Here is a 15,529-nt window from a genome sequence, read left to right as displayed (position 1 = left end):
TGAATAAAACATATATTCGTGCAGGTTTTTCTTTTCTTCTTTATGTCCACGAGGATCTCTGTGTAGAAGCCAGCTGCTTTAGCGTCCAACCTTTCAGATAACTTTCTTCTGATTGGCTCACAAAAACAGTCGGTGGGGCTTCTGTGTGCCTGACAGGTCTACAAGTTAAAAAAAGAAAAAAGGTTTGTGTGTTTGAGTTTGCAGTCTGAGCTTTGGGCTCATTATTTGAAACATCGGTTTGATAAAACATCCACAAACAGGACAGGAGATCCGGGACAGTGTGCAGTTGGTTTCTAATTTTCAGCCTCATTTAGAGACAAACAGGTGAAGAGAGAAACGCAGAGTTTAGTTCAATATAAATAAAAAGTTTCCTAAACTTACATTTATTATTCAGTAAATGTTCCAGCTTTCATCAGGAAACGTTTAAAGTATTCTAATGTGAAGGTGTTTTATGTTGAAGGTCCAAAACACAACTTCCTGTTTATCCTTAATCAGCCGCTGCTGATGAAATAAAATTCCCTGGAGTCAAAATGGTTGATTTTCTGTTTTTTAAGGTTTTATTTAGTGTTTACAATATTTAGTAGAAAAATAAAAACTATGCTTTTAAAAGTTCAATAACAAGCCCTTTATCTGCAACTCTGGCGCCATCTGGTGGTCAATCTGATTAATGGATTTGAATCATTGAGCTTAACAGAGAAATTCTTTAAGTTTATAAAAATCCCTGAAAGACATAAAAACATCCATTACAGGAAATGGAAAAATATGTTGGTTATAAATAGATGTGAAGACATTTTTCAGCTTCCTGAGCCTTTCAGGTCCTTTTAGAGGAGTCGGACCTCGCCGGGTTTTTCGGGTCTAGGCTGCTGCGCTAGGCGAACAGCCCGGCGGCGGGCTCGGGGATGTTGGTGGCGTGCATGTCTCGTGTCATGTTGGACTTCTCCTTGAGTTTGGCCTGAAGCAGCGTGTGCTCCACCACGCCGATCCGCACGTCCATCTGAATGATCTCCTGCTTCAGCTTCGTCAGGCTCTGCTTGATTTTCACCACCGGAGCTGCAAAAGCAGAAGAAGAAGAAGAAGAGAGGTCAGCACTGCGGCAGCGCCGGAGTCAAAACCGAGCACTGTGACCAGATTCACCTCACCTCCGTCAGACATGCTGCTGCCTTTCTCCTCCATCTCCTGCTTCACCTTCTCCAGCTCCTCGCTGATCTGAAACAAACAGAAGAATTTCAAATTAAAACACAAGAACAATACAGGCTGTCATCATTTCAAAATAAGACAAATATTTAATTAAAAGCAATCCAAGTCAACACTGACGTTGTTACGCGATTAGCTCAGACTGGTTACTGATGGGTCTCTTCCTCCATGTTTGTTTGTGCTTTGACGCTTTTATTTGTTTAATTATAAAAGTGAATGCATGGTGCGTTCACTGACCTCGGCCAGCACTCTGGTTCTCTCCGTCACTCCTCCGCTGGCCTGCTGGTAGCGCTCTCTGGCCTGAAGGATGACAGGAGTTACTGAACTGACTGTTTCCACACATTCTGACATTGAGACAGTTTCAAACTGGAATTAACGTGAACTCAAACGCGTCGCGATGACGTGAACGAATCAGGAACGTTCAGCTCCGGGTTTACCTTGCTGAGTTTGGCCTGGGCGCTGCGGTACTCCTGGATCAGATGCTCCAGCTGGTTGTTGATGTACTTCTCTCTGCTGCTCACCTTCTCCAGCGTCTTCCCGATGTCCTCCTGCAGCTTGTCCAGGTGACTCTGCAGAGACGACGAAGAATGACGTCATGTTTAGTTTCACTCCATGAACTTATTTTGTTTTCATCTTTCTCCAGAATTATTGAAACAGTCCTCAGGATGTTCGTCTCTGTGGTTAACGGCAGATTCGCTGAACATGGAAACATCTGTTTCTTCTTCTTGTTTGATTTAGTTCATTTAATTAAAGCTGGCCGATTGATAATATTCTTTATGTGTGACTGAAATAAAATAATACTTCTTGTTCGTCCCGTCCGATGACAGTGAGAGGCTGCAGGGAGGACATGACATGATGATGAAGCGGGTCAGTGAACGCACCTTGGCCTCCTTGAGTGAGGACTGGATCCCGTCTCTGTGCTGGTGCATCTGGTCCACGTGGACCCTCCAGTCCTGCAGGACCAACACAGACCAGAGAGTGAGAGCCACTAACACTGACAGCCAACCAGAGAGCATGCTGGGAAACTGCAGGTAACCTTCAAAGCCTTCAGTCATTCATACAGAAACAAAAGCTTGTTACGATCACTCTGGACGAGTGTGAAGCGCCGGCAGAGTGAAGCGTCTTTCACTTCATCTCACATCTGGCGGAAGCTCCGACACCTCAGGCGAGCGCCAGGCGAGCGCCTACCTTGTTGTCGGTCCTGATGGTGACTTTGAGCTGCGGCAGGACTCGCTCCACCTCCAGGTTCCACTCCGTCGCGTCGACCGTCGACTCCAGGATCTCGTCGGGTTTGGAGGACGTCTCAGCTTCCTGCCAGAAAACAGACGCCGCGGCGAGTTCAAAGCTCGGAGCGAACGCGAGAGCGTGAAAGTGGAAATTATGATGTAATCTTATTCTGAGGTGATCTCACAGTGTGAGTGCTTCGTAACTTCAGAGCCTCCAGGTCCATCACGTTCTCCTCCTCCTCGTCTCCTTCATCCTGGTCACACAGAAAACAATCATGAGATGTGAAGACGATTCATGGCTCGACCCAAAACATGGTCATGACAATATACTCGATTATGACTTCTGCTCTAAAGTGTGATGGACTTTATAAAACGAGGGAAATATTTTGTAATAAAATGTTTTTAAAATAAAAGTGTGAGGATGTTTTATTTTGAAATCTGTTCCCTGATTTCCTCTCAGTGTTTGGTGATCTCTGACAGAGGTGCAGGAAACCACCGCAGTAAAAACAGATTCATCCTGTAAGTGTGCCGAACGGAAAAGAAGAGGAAGTTAGACGAACACCTACGATCAGCTCCTCCTCCACTTTGCTGAGCGTGAGCTCGGCGTCGTCCTCCACCACAGACTCTTCTTCTGTGTTTTCTGATGGGTAGTTTGTCCTGAAACAGAGACAGAAAGAAGTAAAACAAACTTCTATAAACACAGAAGCAACAAAAGCAGCCTGACGAAAAGAAGAAAACAGACGGCATACTTCCTGAAGGTGAAGCCTCTCCTCCTGAGCGCCTCCTCAGCCAGTCGGTCCAGCACGAAGCAGACGTACTCGCCTGAGCCCGACTTCAGTTTGGAGGGCGGGAAGTCCACCTTAACACCCTGAAAAACAGAGGAGGAACTTTAAAAAGCGTCAAACTCTTCTTGTTTAACGGAAGCTCCCGCCTTCACACAATCGGTCAGATTTATCACAGCACAAACAAACTAACTCCAGACATACCAAAGCTCATTTCCAGCTTCTAAACTCTTTCTGTGTGACTCACAAAGGCCCGCAGTTCTGCCAGGATGTTGGACACGGTGGCGTTGGGTTCGTCGTACTCCTGCGGCTCGGTAAACGGCCTCCCCGCCACATTGATGAGCCACGCTGCGATGATGGTGAACATGTAGAACTGCTCGCCGGGGTTAGACGCCAGGTATGGACTGGAGACGAAGTAATGCCTGCACGGAGAAAGCAGAGGGGACTGAAGGGTTTTCCTTCACTGTGCAAAAATCAAATCAGTGCAAAAATCAAATCAGCACAAACACTGAAAACAAGCCTGGATTTCATTTTATTCTTATGCAATACTTTGTCTGGGTTGATCGATCAATCAACAGAAAATAACAGAATAAAGATCAAGAACTGAAACGCTGCATTGTCCCAACAAATGAATCAATAGCAGAAGAGCACTCTTATCCTCATCCTTGCTTCAGTGGCTCAGAGCTTTGACAGTACAGTACAATGCCAAGGCCACACAAACCCTCAACATCATCCTTGAACTCCATCACTCTCCTCCAACCAGAGGGATGAATGAACAACACAATCACTTAGCTTTAGGACGTGTCTGTGTTTTTATCTCATTATATTTTTGTAAACGTGTGACTAGTTACTACTAGTTACACACTTCGATTGTTTTTTTCTGCTTCTAAATCCTAAAAAGGACACCGTACTTACATCCGAACTATGCGCTTCTCACCTGGACAGGTTCTTCATGTTGTGTTTGCCCAGAACCTCCTCCTCATAGTTGAGTGCATTCAGCTTCTCCAGCAGGCTCTCCATCACTGCGACCCCCCGGTAAGCCGCTCCGGGCCCTCGGTCCTCCTCGTCGCCGCGTCTGCCGTCCTCAGCCATCCTGCAAGTTTCACGTTTGCGTGGAAAATGTAAAAACCTAGCACCTTTAGCAGATTAGCACTGCTAACCTGCTAGCGGTGTTTGTTTGGCTTCTGTTGTCAGGCAACCGAAAGCTAACCAGCTAAGCGGCTAGCTGACGTTAGCAGATAGCGACTTCGTCATAACATTTTAAACACTGGTTTAAACTCAGTCGTTGGTCACAGTTCTTTTATAAGCTGTATCAATATCCACAGTTTGGAGAAAAGGTGTATAAAATGAGTCTGAATCCTCTCAGTGCCGCGTTAGATGCTGCCGTTAGATTAGCTCGCTTCTTTGTGTCGGCTAGAAAACATCGCAACAGCGACCCCCGCAGGCTGGAGTGTGTGCTTAAAACGGTATTTCCAATATCCAAAGATTAAAAGCTCCCCCTAAACTGAACACACACACACACACACACAATCTGGTGCCAAACACATTTTGCTTTTTCAAAACCACCTCTATAAATTCTCTATAGGCTCCTCTTGTTAATGTATATCTTTCATCTGTTTCTTTGTTAATTTCTATATTTTTGAGTTATTTTATTGTATGTGGTGTACAGTATGACAGTGTCTAAGGCAGCGTGGGGGAAGAATAGGATATGTAATAAAAGGATAGAAATGCACAATATATCGCCAACTGCTGCACCTGGAACACAAAAAGGAGAAAATACGCAGCTACATAAATTATCAATCTTCTCGTGGTGTGTGAGAGACAGAGAGTGAGTGAGAGTGAGTGTCTTTGTCACAAATGTACTTGATAATGAGGGTGGGAAACTGCAATAACATCCCAGGAGCCAGAGGCAGACAGAGATCGATCCGAGCCCCCAAGCGTACCAAAGGCCACACATCTCAGCGACATCCGCCCATCCCAGCAGGAGGCGGAGGGAGGAAGGCCCCTAATGGGGTGACAAAGGGTGAGAGAGCCCCCACTGCAGTTCTTGTGCATATCATTAATTTACCTTGTTAGATTAATAATATGCATTATTCATGACATGGATGTGAAATTTCACAGCCTAGAAATGACCATGCAGCCTCACACAGAACAAAACCAAATTTTATTGAACCATCTCACATGTGAACCTGTACAAATTCGTACTTTTTCCCATCAAGCCTCGTTTCACGGGCAGTTTTTCCAGCAGATGTTTCAGGCCTTTGTCTTCTTACCTGTGTGACATTGCATGTGAAGTTTTAATGTTATTTCCTTTTTGTACCTTTTCCCACCGGTGTTACACACGAGCTTGTGATCAGCTGTGTTTTCACGTGCGTTTTTAAAGCTCTCAAGCCTTTAGATTTTCTCCCACAGCTGTTACGAGTGCACGGTCTCTCCCCTGTGTGACTGGCGTTATGCCTTTTAAATGAGGACACGGTTTTCAGTGTTTTTCCACAGGTGTTGCAGAGATACAGCTTCTCACCTGTGAAGGTTTTGGTTTTCAGAGCCAAATCAGAATCTGTGCTGAGATCAATGACTTTAACAGGAGCCGTGTTAGGCTGCTCATGGGCAGGAGGACCCAAACATGGCTGAACCGTAACAGCGTCAGTCTCCTCGTTCTGTACGAGCTGCTCTCCCTGGTGACTGAGAGCGACTGCTGCCTGCTCCTCTGTGATCTGTGGAGGCTCCGGGTCCTTCTGGTCTGGGCTGAAGTTCCATTCCTGGTTAAAGACCTGCTGGTCTGTGAGAACCTCCATGCCATCACAGACACGCTGCTGTGGCAAATCTGCAGGAACAAACCACAGGTTACTAATGAGATGACGGAAAACTTCTCACGAGCAGGTATACTGTTACAGGTATGACACGATGATGGCCACTAAGTAAATATGTCAGGTAACTTGTTAGGTAGCTGCTGGGCTGTTAACCTGTTTCCACCGATCATGTTTATGATTCAACACATGAAGCAAACAGGCTGAAGAGGAAGAAGTCAGTCATGCAGAACTCAACAGCGCAAGCGTTTCACTCATATCTGAGATTAAAACTGGACGCATGTGACTATTTAGGAGCACGTCTGCAAACATACTTACCTGCCACTTCATTAGTTACACCCTGCTAACCGCCTTTCGCCTTCAGAACTCCTTTAAGTCTTTATTAGATTTTGGTCCATTTTTACATCACATCAGCACACTGAGCTGATAAAGGGACAGACTGGGTCAGCGTCAGTCCTCAGGTAGGCTGTGGTGTTTAATCGATGCTCAGCTGCTACTGAGAAGCCCAAAGTGTGCCAAGAAAATATCCCCCACACCTTCACACCACCAACAGCCTGACCCACCAATAAAAGGCAGGATGGATCCATGCTTTCATGTTGCTTACGCCAAACTCTGACTCAGAATAAGACATGGTGTTTAACTCTCACCATTATGACTAAAAATAACAGGGTTTTTTTTAGAATTAGTAGAAACAAACAAGTATTTGTGTGGATGCAGAAGTACAAATTACAGAGTCTAGCTCGTTGTTGGCTTTCCTGATGGTAAAGAGGTCAGTTGGTGTTCTAATAATCAGATAGATTTTATTTCAAACTTAACCCCTTCAAACTTTTTTTTTTCTGCTCTTGCTCTTGACGAAGGCGGTCACACTTTTCTCCTCCTCTCCCTTAGCTTCCCTGCTTAGCCTCTTATGTCCTTGTCTAGTCTCGTGTTTTTTTGTATTACTTTTCCCTGGAACACTCTCTCACAGTCTGTTCTCTAAAACGGATACCCCTTCAGTGCCAGCTGCGGTCGCAAGGCTGGAGCTGACAAAAACACCCTGATAACGTGTTTAGTCTATTCCTTCCCATTCCATGCATCCCCCCTCCCTTTCCAAATGCCTTCGATGCTTGTTCCCTCCTGGGAACACGGCGGGTCTGAGCCCGCGCTGGAATGGTAGCGCTGGGCAGGATGGCTGCTGTGTTTGCTTCGGATTACTCCTCACCCCCCACCCGACCCTGTGGCTTGTCACGTGTTCCATAATGTTGTGTTGTGGATATTTATGTGCTTCTTTTTGTGCAGAGGAGTTTTTTTGTTTCCTGTTCTCATGCTATCCTCCCAGGAGCCCAGCATGAGTAGAGGTCTCTTTTTTTCCTCTTGTACTTTCCCATTGTAGTGTATATTTCAGTGTTTTTCTGTAACGCTACCGATCTCCGACCTGTATCCCCATGTGATGTCTGTGTTGTGTGTGTCCTATTTCACTGCAGGGCAACCTGCACGTGGCGAATAAAGCCTTGATTGATTGACAGATTGATTGAAAAAGTCTGATGCTATTAGCACTCAGAGTTAGCTGTGTTAGCCCCGTTAGCCTATCTGATTTACATCTATGTGTATGTTTTTGTTGTGGTGTTAAAAAGACGCACCTATCCTGTAGATCTTCACCACGGGGTTCCAGGTGCTCTTATTAATAACTTCGAATGTTTCTTTGGATGTGGAATTAACAAACATGAAAATATCAGAACTGTTAGAGAGGGGCCGGTCACTTTTTGGTTGTGGTTCACTTTCTTCACAAGTTGGTGTCATCATAATGGCATCATTCTCCTGCTTCAGTGCAAACTGCCCTCCTTCCTGATTGATGAAGACTTCCTTTTCTTCCACTTTAATCTGTGGAGCCTTCAGGTCTTCCTGGCCCCGACTGGAATTTCTCTCCTGGTCACAAACCTGCTGGTCTGTGAAAATCTCCGTCTGAACGCCGACGTGCTGCTGTGCAAGATCTGCTGGGACAAAGAACAGAAACACAGGTTGCTAATGTAAGGGCAGAAAAAACATCTACTGTACATTACATAAGTGATGGTGCCTAAAAATGCCCTGTTGGTCTTAAAAGGCCTAAAGTGTGCCAAGAAAATATCTCCTATATCATCACAACACCACCTGGTGTGCTTTTCTGCTGCTGTAGTTCATCTCAATTAAGGTCAAGCTTTTGTGTATTTAGAGATGCAGATCTGGAGTTGTGAAACAGTCAGACCATCCAGGTCTCTTCCTCATGCTAATAGTATCTCTGTTTGAACTTCAGCAGGTCATTTCTTCCGTGCCTAAGTGCACTGTCTAGATATTTGTGTTACCAAGCAGTCAACAAAGCCAGCACACACATTATGTTTCCAGAATAGATGTAAAAAATGTTCTTCGGTTTATGATGACCATGTTTGGATCATGACTTGGACATTTAGACATATGGCTCACCCCAACGGATCCACAGTATTAACTGCAGATACACTAATTACCAATATTTAGTTATGAAACAGTAAGTAACTATTAATAAAGTGTTTTCACAGACACGGAGTCACTAATGCTGCACAACACAATCATTAAAAACAACGAGAAATACAGTTAACAGGAATGCAAAACCAAGAAAACAGATAACTATTATATCAATGAGAAGCACAACAGAAAACCTCGCGAAGCAAAAAGACTTTTAACTGAGTCCATACAGTGGGAGATTGTTCCAGAGCAGTGGTCCCAGAGGCTGGACTCCGACTCAAAGGAGGAACAAAGACTGTGAGCAGCATCATGTTTCATAAGAAAGTGAGATAAACAGTCGGAAGCTTGTTCATTTAGAGCTCTAAATGTAAATACAAGAATTTCTGGAGAATCTGCAGCAGGATTGTTGCTGGTGCTGGACATGGTCTGTAGCTTGCTGCTGAAAGATTGGAGATAAGCAGGTTGGGTACAAAAGTTGAAAGAAGATGGGCCCTAAAAAGTGGTTGGCTAGCACAGTACTATACCTAATAAAGTGGCAATGGATGTTCCTAGTAAAGTTGCCAGGAGTATCCCCAAAATAGTGACCCTGTGCACTGGTGTACTTAATAAAGTGACCGAGGAAGCAGGTGTACCTATAAAAGTGGCACACATGACGTACTTCATCAGCTGCCCAGTGATTTGAGGTGAAACAGGATAAATATTTCAGCCAATCACCGAAAGACAGGGAGCAGAGCCAAATCAGCCAATCAGATAATGACATGCACCTGTGTCAGAGGAGCGCTGTTGTGTTGCCATGGTGATGGCATAGGCCAACTGCCTGTGAAATGGGTTTGGTACTGCTATGACAAAACGACTCATAAAATCCAAACAATAAATCATGTCAGGCTGATTTAAAAAGTGTGAGAAGCCCAAGAAGCTGTTCTACACTGATGTAAATGTTAGTAGGCCTGGTGTTAAAAGTGTGGCCGGGGGAGCGAGAGAAAAACAGGTTGTTCTGCGTTTTCTCTAAAAACCTTCATGAAATTATCAGTCGTTAACTGGGCATTGGGAAAGCACTCCACTTGTTTAAACGCCTCCAGTCTAAGAAAGCATACATCTGTTGGCTTTGATGGAGACGTTGTTGGAAAGAAAACATTTTCCTACGATTTGATTGTAAAATGGTGGCTGTAGAGGGAAAATTGTGCGTGCGTGGGCAGGTGGAAGCTGATGTTTTTCATTAAACTTGTGTGTCTGGTTACTCTGGCCTTCCCGTTCACTTTAACGGATTTTTCAACAAACGGCGGGAAAATTTTGAAAGAACAAAAATCAATAACGAGCCTTTTTTTCGTACAGTAACGTGTTCTGGTGACGCTGCCGTACATATGCGTGCCTGACACGAGCTTCTAGTTTGTTCTTCGCGCTCTCAGGTCGTCCGTTAGCCTCTCTGCCCGCCCGCTGCTGGCCGTTAGCTCTCCACCCCTCTCTCTCTCTCTCTCTGGGTTCAAACACACTCCAGTCGCGCAGTCTGACTCACCTGTCCGCTGGAGCTTTAACGCCGGCTTCCAGGTGACGTCCTGCAGTTCGCGCTGACGCTCCATCTTCTCCTCGTACTGGACGATGGTTTTTTCAAACTCTGAGAAGATATCTTCAGCAGCAGCCGTCAGTCTGTCCCTGATAAACTCTCTCAGATGATGAATTGAAGCCATTGCTGCTTCAACAGGTGAAATTTCCACCTACAGTAAGACACTGCGCTGGCTCTACCAGTACAACTACTCAATGGAGGTTCTTCTTCTTCTGGATTTGGATTTTTATTTATTTTAATTTTTTTAGGGGGTGGGGGGTTGCTCCCTGCTGTCAGAAAAACTGACATAAACGTTCGTTATCGCCCCCTACCGGCCGGTTTTAGTTCCAGGCGAAAACAAACTTTCATTAACAGGTCATAGTGTTTCTCCAGTCAGAGATCATTTCTTGCTAGGATGTTAAGAGGCTTTGGAGGTTTGGAGAGAGTTTAAGTCATTTTGATTCAAAAGATCCTTGTTTTTAACATCTCAGCCTTACTGTGGCAAACTGAACAGCTGTAAAACAATCACAGGTGGACAGCAAGTCTCATTAGATGAGCTGTATCATTGTGCCGTCTTAAGGAAGTACGGCCTATTGTTGCTGAGAACACCCTCTTTATTCTGATTGTGACTGGGACCAGGTTCCTGGTTCTAACATGTTCTCTCTGGCTTCCTCCCACACTTGTAAGCTGTGCATGGGTTAACTGGTGAGTGTAAGTTAGCCTGTCTCTGTCACCTGTCCAGGATGAACCTCACCTCTCGCTCAGTGAGGGCTGGGAGCGCAGGAAAATCAATGCATAGTTTAAAAAAAATAAAAATGTTTCTGTTATTTTACAGTTTATCTATGATGTAATAAATGCTGCATTTTCTGGTCTTTATTATTATATAGTGACTATGAATGTTAAAATATTTTATTATTACTTTATTATTCGTTTATAAAATCTGTTGAATAATAAAAATTTCGTTCCTACGTTATAAATATTAAACTCTAAAAACCTTGTGACCTTCTGCAGTGGAGCACCTTATGTGTGTGTTTGTGTGTGAATAATTCATACCGCCTCGCTCCCTGTGGGGCAGCAGGCAGAGCGTGGAGAGAGAGGGGGCGTTTGTTTCATCTGCATGCTGCTCCCTGTCTGTCAGCAGCACACAGGTGGAGCTCCCCGGTGACCGGGTTTGATGGACAGGCGTGCTGACTGCCTGCTGCATCGCTGATGACGCTCAGCGAGCCGCAGCTTCACGCCATCGACCTGAGGAATAAAACCCTGCAACACAGAGGGGCCGGTGTTTATTCTGATGGGATACAATACGAGTGTACAAACAATACCCACGTCCCACAGATGTGTTCAGTGCTGAAGACAAAGTGTGAGGTTCTTACATTTCTGTGGAAATCAGAGGAAAGTAAAATCAGGCAGATTTATGTAGCTCCTTTATCCTTTCATTAAAATTCAGCATTTTACATTTTAAAAGCATGATTGAATAAACTCAAAATTTCTCCTACAACAAATTTCGGGTAAAAACATTCCTGCATCCTGACTTATTCATGCAAACATCTGGAGCTTATTTCTGTTTCGGTTTAAAGGATGAGATCAGAAAAAAAGCCATTAAACATTAAACACAACCTGTAAATTAATTCAATATGACAAAACAAATAATAAGAAAGCAATATATGACTGAGCTGATGGTAAATAAATAAAAATGCAATAAAAGAATAAAAAAGTAACATGAATAAAAAAATAAAAGTAATGTAAATAAAAAATCAGCTACTAATACAAAGCGTGAAAATGCAAAAATGTACAATTTTAATCCCCCCAAAAATCAAATACATTTTTAGAGAGAGAAATGTATTTCTTCACTCATAAGAGAGAAGCCCTCGGTCCTCTCTCACTTTATGTTAAATCCTCTATCAGGAGTTTAGGTGTCACCTTTGACTCGAGTCTCACATCGGATGGGCATGTGAAATCTCTGGTTCGGTCTTGTTTTTATCATTTAAGAAATGTGGCTAAGCCCGGTTTTATCTCGCTCTGAACTGGAGATTGCTATACATGCTTTTATTTCGTCATGCTTGGATTATTGTAACTCGCTCTTTATGTGTCTAAGCAAAGGTTCTCTGGATCGTCTGCAGGTTGTGCAAAACGCTGCAGCGAGGCTTTTGACAAAATCCTCCAAATACTCACATGTGACACCGTTGTTATCTCAGCTTCCTGTTGAATTTAGAGTCCATTTTAAGATCCTGGTCTTGACCTACAGAGCTGTGCACGGACTGGCACCAGCCTACATCTCTGATCTGCTACAGCCCGATGTCCCAGCAGGTCTTTGAGGTCATCTGATCAGGGCTTACTTGCTATAAAAAATACTAAGAGGAGGACTAAGGGTGACAAAGCTTTTGCCACTGTGGCCCCGAGACTGTGGACTCTCTCCCCCAAACATTAAGAACTGTGGACTCAGCAGCTGCTTTTAAAAAACAACTCAAAACCTTTTTAAAACTGCTTTTGGTTAATTTTTTGCCTGTTTTATTTTCTCTTTTTAAATCTTTTTATGACTTGTAATTTTATGTGCAGCACTTTGTGATTCTGTCTTGAAAGGTGCTGTATAAATAAAAAAATATTTTTTTATTTATTATTTTAAAAAAAATCTAATGCGCTGTGCACATTGAAGAGAATGGCAACCTCAACATCGAAGTTTACCGGAAGCCCACACACACGGACCAGTACCTCCTGTTTGACTCCATCACCCTCTGGAACACAAACTTGGAGTAATCAGGACCCTACACCACCGGGCAGAACATGTTCCCTCTAAGCCTGAAGGGAAAAAGAAGGAACACACACATGTAAAGGAAGCACTCAAAACGTGTGGCTTTCTTAAAGTCAGCAAAGAGGCACAGAAAAGAAGATCAGACACCAGCGAGGGAGGATAAGAAGGACAGACGCAACAACATTGTCATCCCCTATGTAGCCGGTGTATCAGAGAAACTCAGGAGGGTTTTCTCCAAGCATGACATCCCGGTGTACTTCAGACCCAGCAACACACTCAGACAAAAACTGGTTCACCCGAAAGACAAAACGCCAAAACACAGACTTAACAATGTGGTGTTTGCTGTACAGCAGCAAGGAATGCCCAGACCTCTACATTGGAGAGACAAACAGCCACTTCACAAGTGCATGGCACAACACAGAAGAGCCACCTCCACAGGACAAGACTCAGCTGTCCATCTGCATCTTAAGGTCAAAGGTCACTCTTTGAGGATGCCAACATTCACATTTTGGACAGAGAGGACAGATGGTTTGAAGGAGGAGTGAAAGAAGCATCTATGTCCACTGTGAGCGACCATCTTTGAACAGAGGCGGTGGTTTACGACACCAACTGTCTGCCATCTATAATCCAGTTTTGAGATCCCTTCCCAGACGCCTTAACGCCCACTCACATCCTGGGCCATCTGACCTCAGGAAATCACATGATAAGGTGGGGCCAGGTTTCACAATGAGCTCACCCGAAACTCTGGCTGATTGGGACCCACACCCAGTTTCACACCTTGACTCAGGCGATTAGAGGATCATCAGGGGGTCCTTTTGTCCCTCTGTGGGGGGAAACTCCCACTAGGTTTATATCTGGGACTCTCCACCATTTGACCTTAGAACTGAAGAAGCTTCTCGGATGAGAGGTGAAACGTCTTCAAGTAACTTAAAGAAGTCCAGACGCTTTTCTTTGCAAGCTCCTTTGACTACGATGACCTGGATGACTGAGAACCTTCACAGACAATCTAAATAAGTTATAGTTAAAAGCATGTAAAAAGTTTAACATAATTAAATGACTCTAAGGATTAAAATAGTTGAATAAGCTCAGTAAAGAAAAATTAAAACAGAATTAAAAAGCCTTAAAATAACCCACCACAGTCCAGCGGCGATACTCGCGCCTTTAAGCCTTCATGAAGTTCTGACCAATCAGAAACCTGAAACATGTAAAAGCTGCAGTTCCTCTAACATCCACTTGAGGCTCCAGCAGTGAGTCGGTGCCCATAAACACCGACGTTCACAGCTGATAAAAGAACAGTTTATGTCTCTGTGGATAACTTCCTGCCTAGCAACAGTACAGTGGGGATTTTGTCAAGTACTAACTTTGTAACAGGCCTCATGGTCACTTTGATTGACAGGTGGCTGCATGTGCTTCACTACCACTGCCTTGAGTTTCATTAGTCTGTTAATTAGCACTAATGAGCAGCTCTGTGTAAACGTGGTCGCTCTGGCTCCAGGAATACAACCCACAGTAGTTCATCTTTTTTATACAGTCTTATTTGAATGGCTGCAGGTTTTAGTCACTTTAAAGAGTTTCTGTATAAGAATCACGCCTGTAAATGATCAAATGATTAATTCAGCAATTTCTGATTAATTAACTGCCGCTAAATTCAGAATCATATGGAAAATTAACCTCAGCACTTAATTGTCCGGAGCCTCTGAGCTGCAGTTATAATGAATCTCCTCCAGAACAGGAGTGTTTGCACAGGCTTCACCTCTGCTCTGGTGTGATTAGAGGCCCTCTGCAGCCAGGCAGCATGTCAGCCTGGCCTCCTCCTCTGGGTTTGCCAGCACTGGATGGAGGAGTAATTGGGAGGAGAGGCAGAGGTGGATCCGTGGCTTAACCCGAGCGAGGCGGTAATGACTCGCCTGAGGGCCAGCATGAAGCTTATCAGCCTGCCGGACGTCATTCAGAAAGCCTATTTGTGCCTTTCTGCTCAGAAATAACCACTATCCCAGCGTCATTACTTCACTGCATATTATGTAAAAGGGTGATAGGTGACTGCAGTAAATGACTGCGTGGGGGCTGATGCGGTTGTCAGGGTCCTGAGGGTGATTTGTCTGACCTTGTAAGGCATCTCTACCTGTCACCTCACGTTGGGCTGCAGGTTTTTCTTCCCTCTCATGCGAATGCTGTCTGTTTACCTTGAGCTGCACCTCCCTGACATTAAACAGCTGCTCTAATGAAGACTTATTTTAGTAAACAGAGATTTCTTAGCAGCTCGTTTGGGTTTCAGCCTTCAGCGCTCGCAGCCAGTTCTGAAATAACTGCAGAGGAGAAATGTGCAGCCTGTACGCTCGAAATTCTGCTCAATAAGCAGCACAAAATGAACTTAAAGTATCCAAAAGTCATATTTTACTGTTACATAATTATTCGTGAGTATATCACGTTAATGTTGCAGCTGGAGACGGTTTCTAATGATTTCATCTGTAATCATTTTACCGTGCAGGATGACACGACGCCTGTTCAAATCATCTCCGACTGGTTTCCAGGGAGTTCAGCCTCCGCAGGCACCAGGTCTCCGTCAGCTCCTTCAGGATGTGGTGGAACAGAGATTTCCATCACGGATGTGAAGTGATGTTGTCCAGAAAAATCCAGAATTGAATTCAAAATCCTGCTCCTCACATACAAGGTCTTAAATAATCAGGCCCCATCTTATCTTAATGACCTTGTAGTACCATATCACCCTATTAGAGCACTTCGCTCCCGCTCTGCAGGCCTACTTGTTGTTCCTAGAG

General features: G+C 44.3%; 2 protein-coding genes across 4 annotated transcripts; both read right to left on the bottom strand.

The window, feature by feature from the left end:
• Positions 1–99: 99 nt before the first annotated feature.
• On the bottom strand, positions 100–4,634 carry ift57 (intraflagellar transport 57 homolog (Chlamydomonas)). The gene is made up of 11 exons (XM_006804591.3): positions 4,140–4,634; positions 3,450–3,624; positions 3,170–3,288; positions 2,987–3,077; positions 2,606–2,674; positions 2,383–2,505; positions 2,076–2,147; positions 1,632–1,763; positions 1,432–1,494; positions 1,140–1,206; positions 100–1,050 (listed from the first exon to the last, which is right to left on the bottom strand). The coding sequence occupies exons 1-11, from the start codon at positions 4,292–4,294 to the stop codon at positions 869–871; spliced, it is 1,248 nt and encodes a 415-aa protein (XP_006804654.1). The 5' UTR covers positions 4,295–4,634; the 3' UTR covers positions 100–868.
• Positions 4,635–5,057: 423 nt separating this feature from the next.
• LOC148097328 (uncharacterized) lies at positions 5,058–10,304 on the bottom strand. 3 transcript variants are annotated; one of them, XM_087832609.1, is made up of 4 exons: positions 9,977–10,304; positions 7,629–7,979; positions 5,724–6,026; positions 5,058–5,207 (listed from the first exon to the last, which is right to left on the bottom strand). In XM_087832609.1, the coding sequence occupies exons 1-4, from the start codon at positions 10,146–10,148 to the stop codon at positions 5,161–5,163; spliced, it is 873 nt and encodes a 290-aa protein (XP_087688735.1). In that variant the 5' UTR covers positions 10,149–10,304; the 3' UTR covers positions 5,058–5,160. The 3 variants fall into 3 exon arrangements, with proteins under 3 accessions (XP_087688735.1, XP_087688737.1, XP_087688734.1); XM_087832611.1 differs by lacking the exon at positions 5,058–5,207 and adding an exon at positions 5,219–5,475; XM_087832608.1 differs by lacking the exon at positions 5,058–5,207 and having other exon boundaries at positions 5,219–6,026.
• Positions 10,305–15,529: the final 5,225 nt, after the last annotated feature.

This window comes from Neolamprologus brichardi, chromosome 18 (assembly GCF_056152115.1).
Source record: "Neolamprologus brichardi isolate AB-2024 chromosome 18, ASM5615211v1, whole genome shotgun sequence".
Taxonomy (NCBI): Eukaryota; Metazoa; Chordata; class Actinopteri; order Cichliformes; family Cichlidae; genus Neolamprologus; species Neolamprologus brichardi.
This window is presented reverse-complemented; position numbering and strand designations above follow the sequence as displayed.

Bases quoted from the DNA above. Each gene is read 5' to 3' on its own strand.
- ift57 (XM_006804591.3), bottom strand. From the start codon at position 4,294: ATGGCTGAGGACGGCAGACGCGGCGACGAGGAGGACCGAGGGCCCGGA. The intron at 3,078-3,169 runs GTATGCCGTCTG...TCTCTGTTTCAG, and splicing joins AGAGGCTTCACCTTCAGGAA to GACAAACTACCCATCAGAAA. The intron at 1,495-1,631 runs GTAAACCCGGAG...GTCATCCTTCAG, and splicing joins CCCAGGCCAAACTCAGCAAG to GCCAGAGAGCGCTACCAGCA.
- LOC148097328 (XM_087832608.1), bottom strand. From the start codon at position 10,148: ATGGCTTCAATTCATCATCTGAGAGAGTTTATCAGGGACAGACTGACG. The intron at 7,980-9,976 runs GTGAGTCAGACT...TTGTCCCAGCAG, and splicing joins GTTAAAGCTCCAGCGGACAG to ATCTTGCACAGCAGCACGTC. The intron at 6,027-7,628 runs GTGCGTCTTTTT...TTGTTCCTGCAG, and splicing joins GGTGAAGATCTACAGGATAG to ATTTGCCACAGCAGCGTGTC.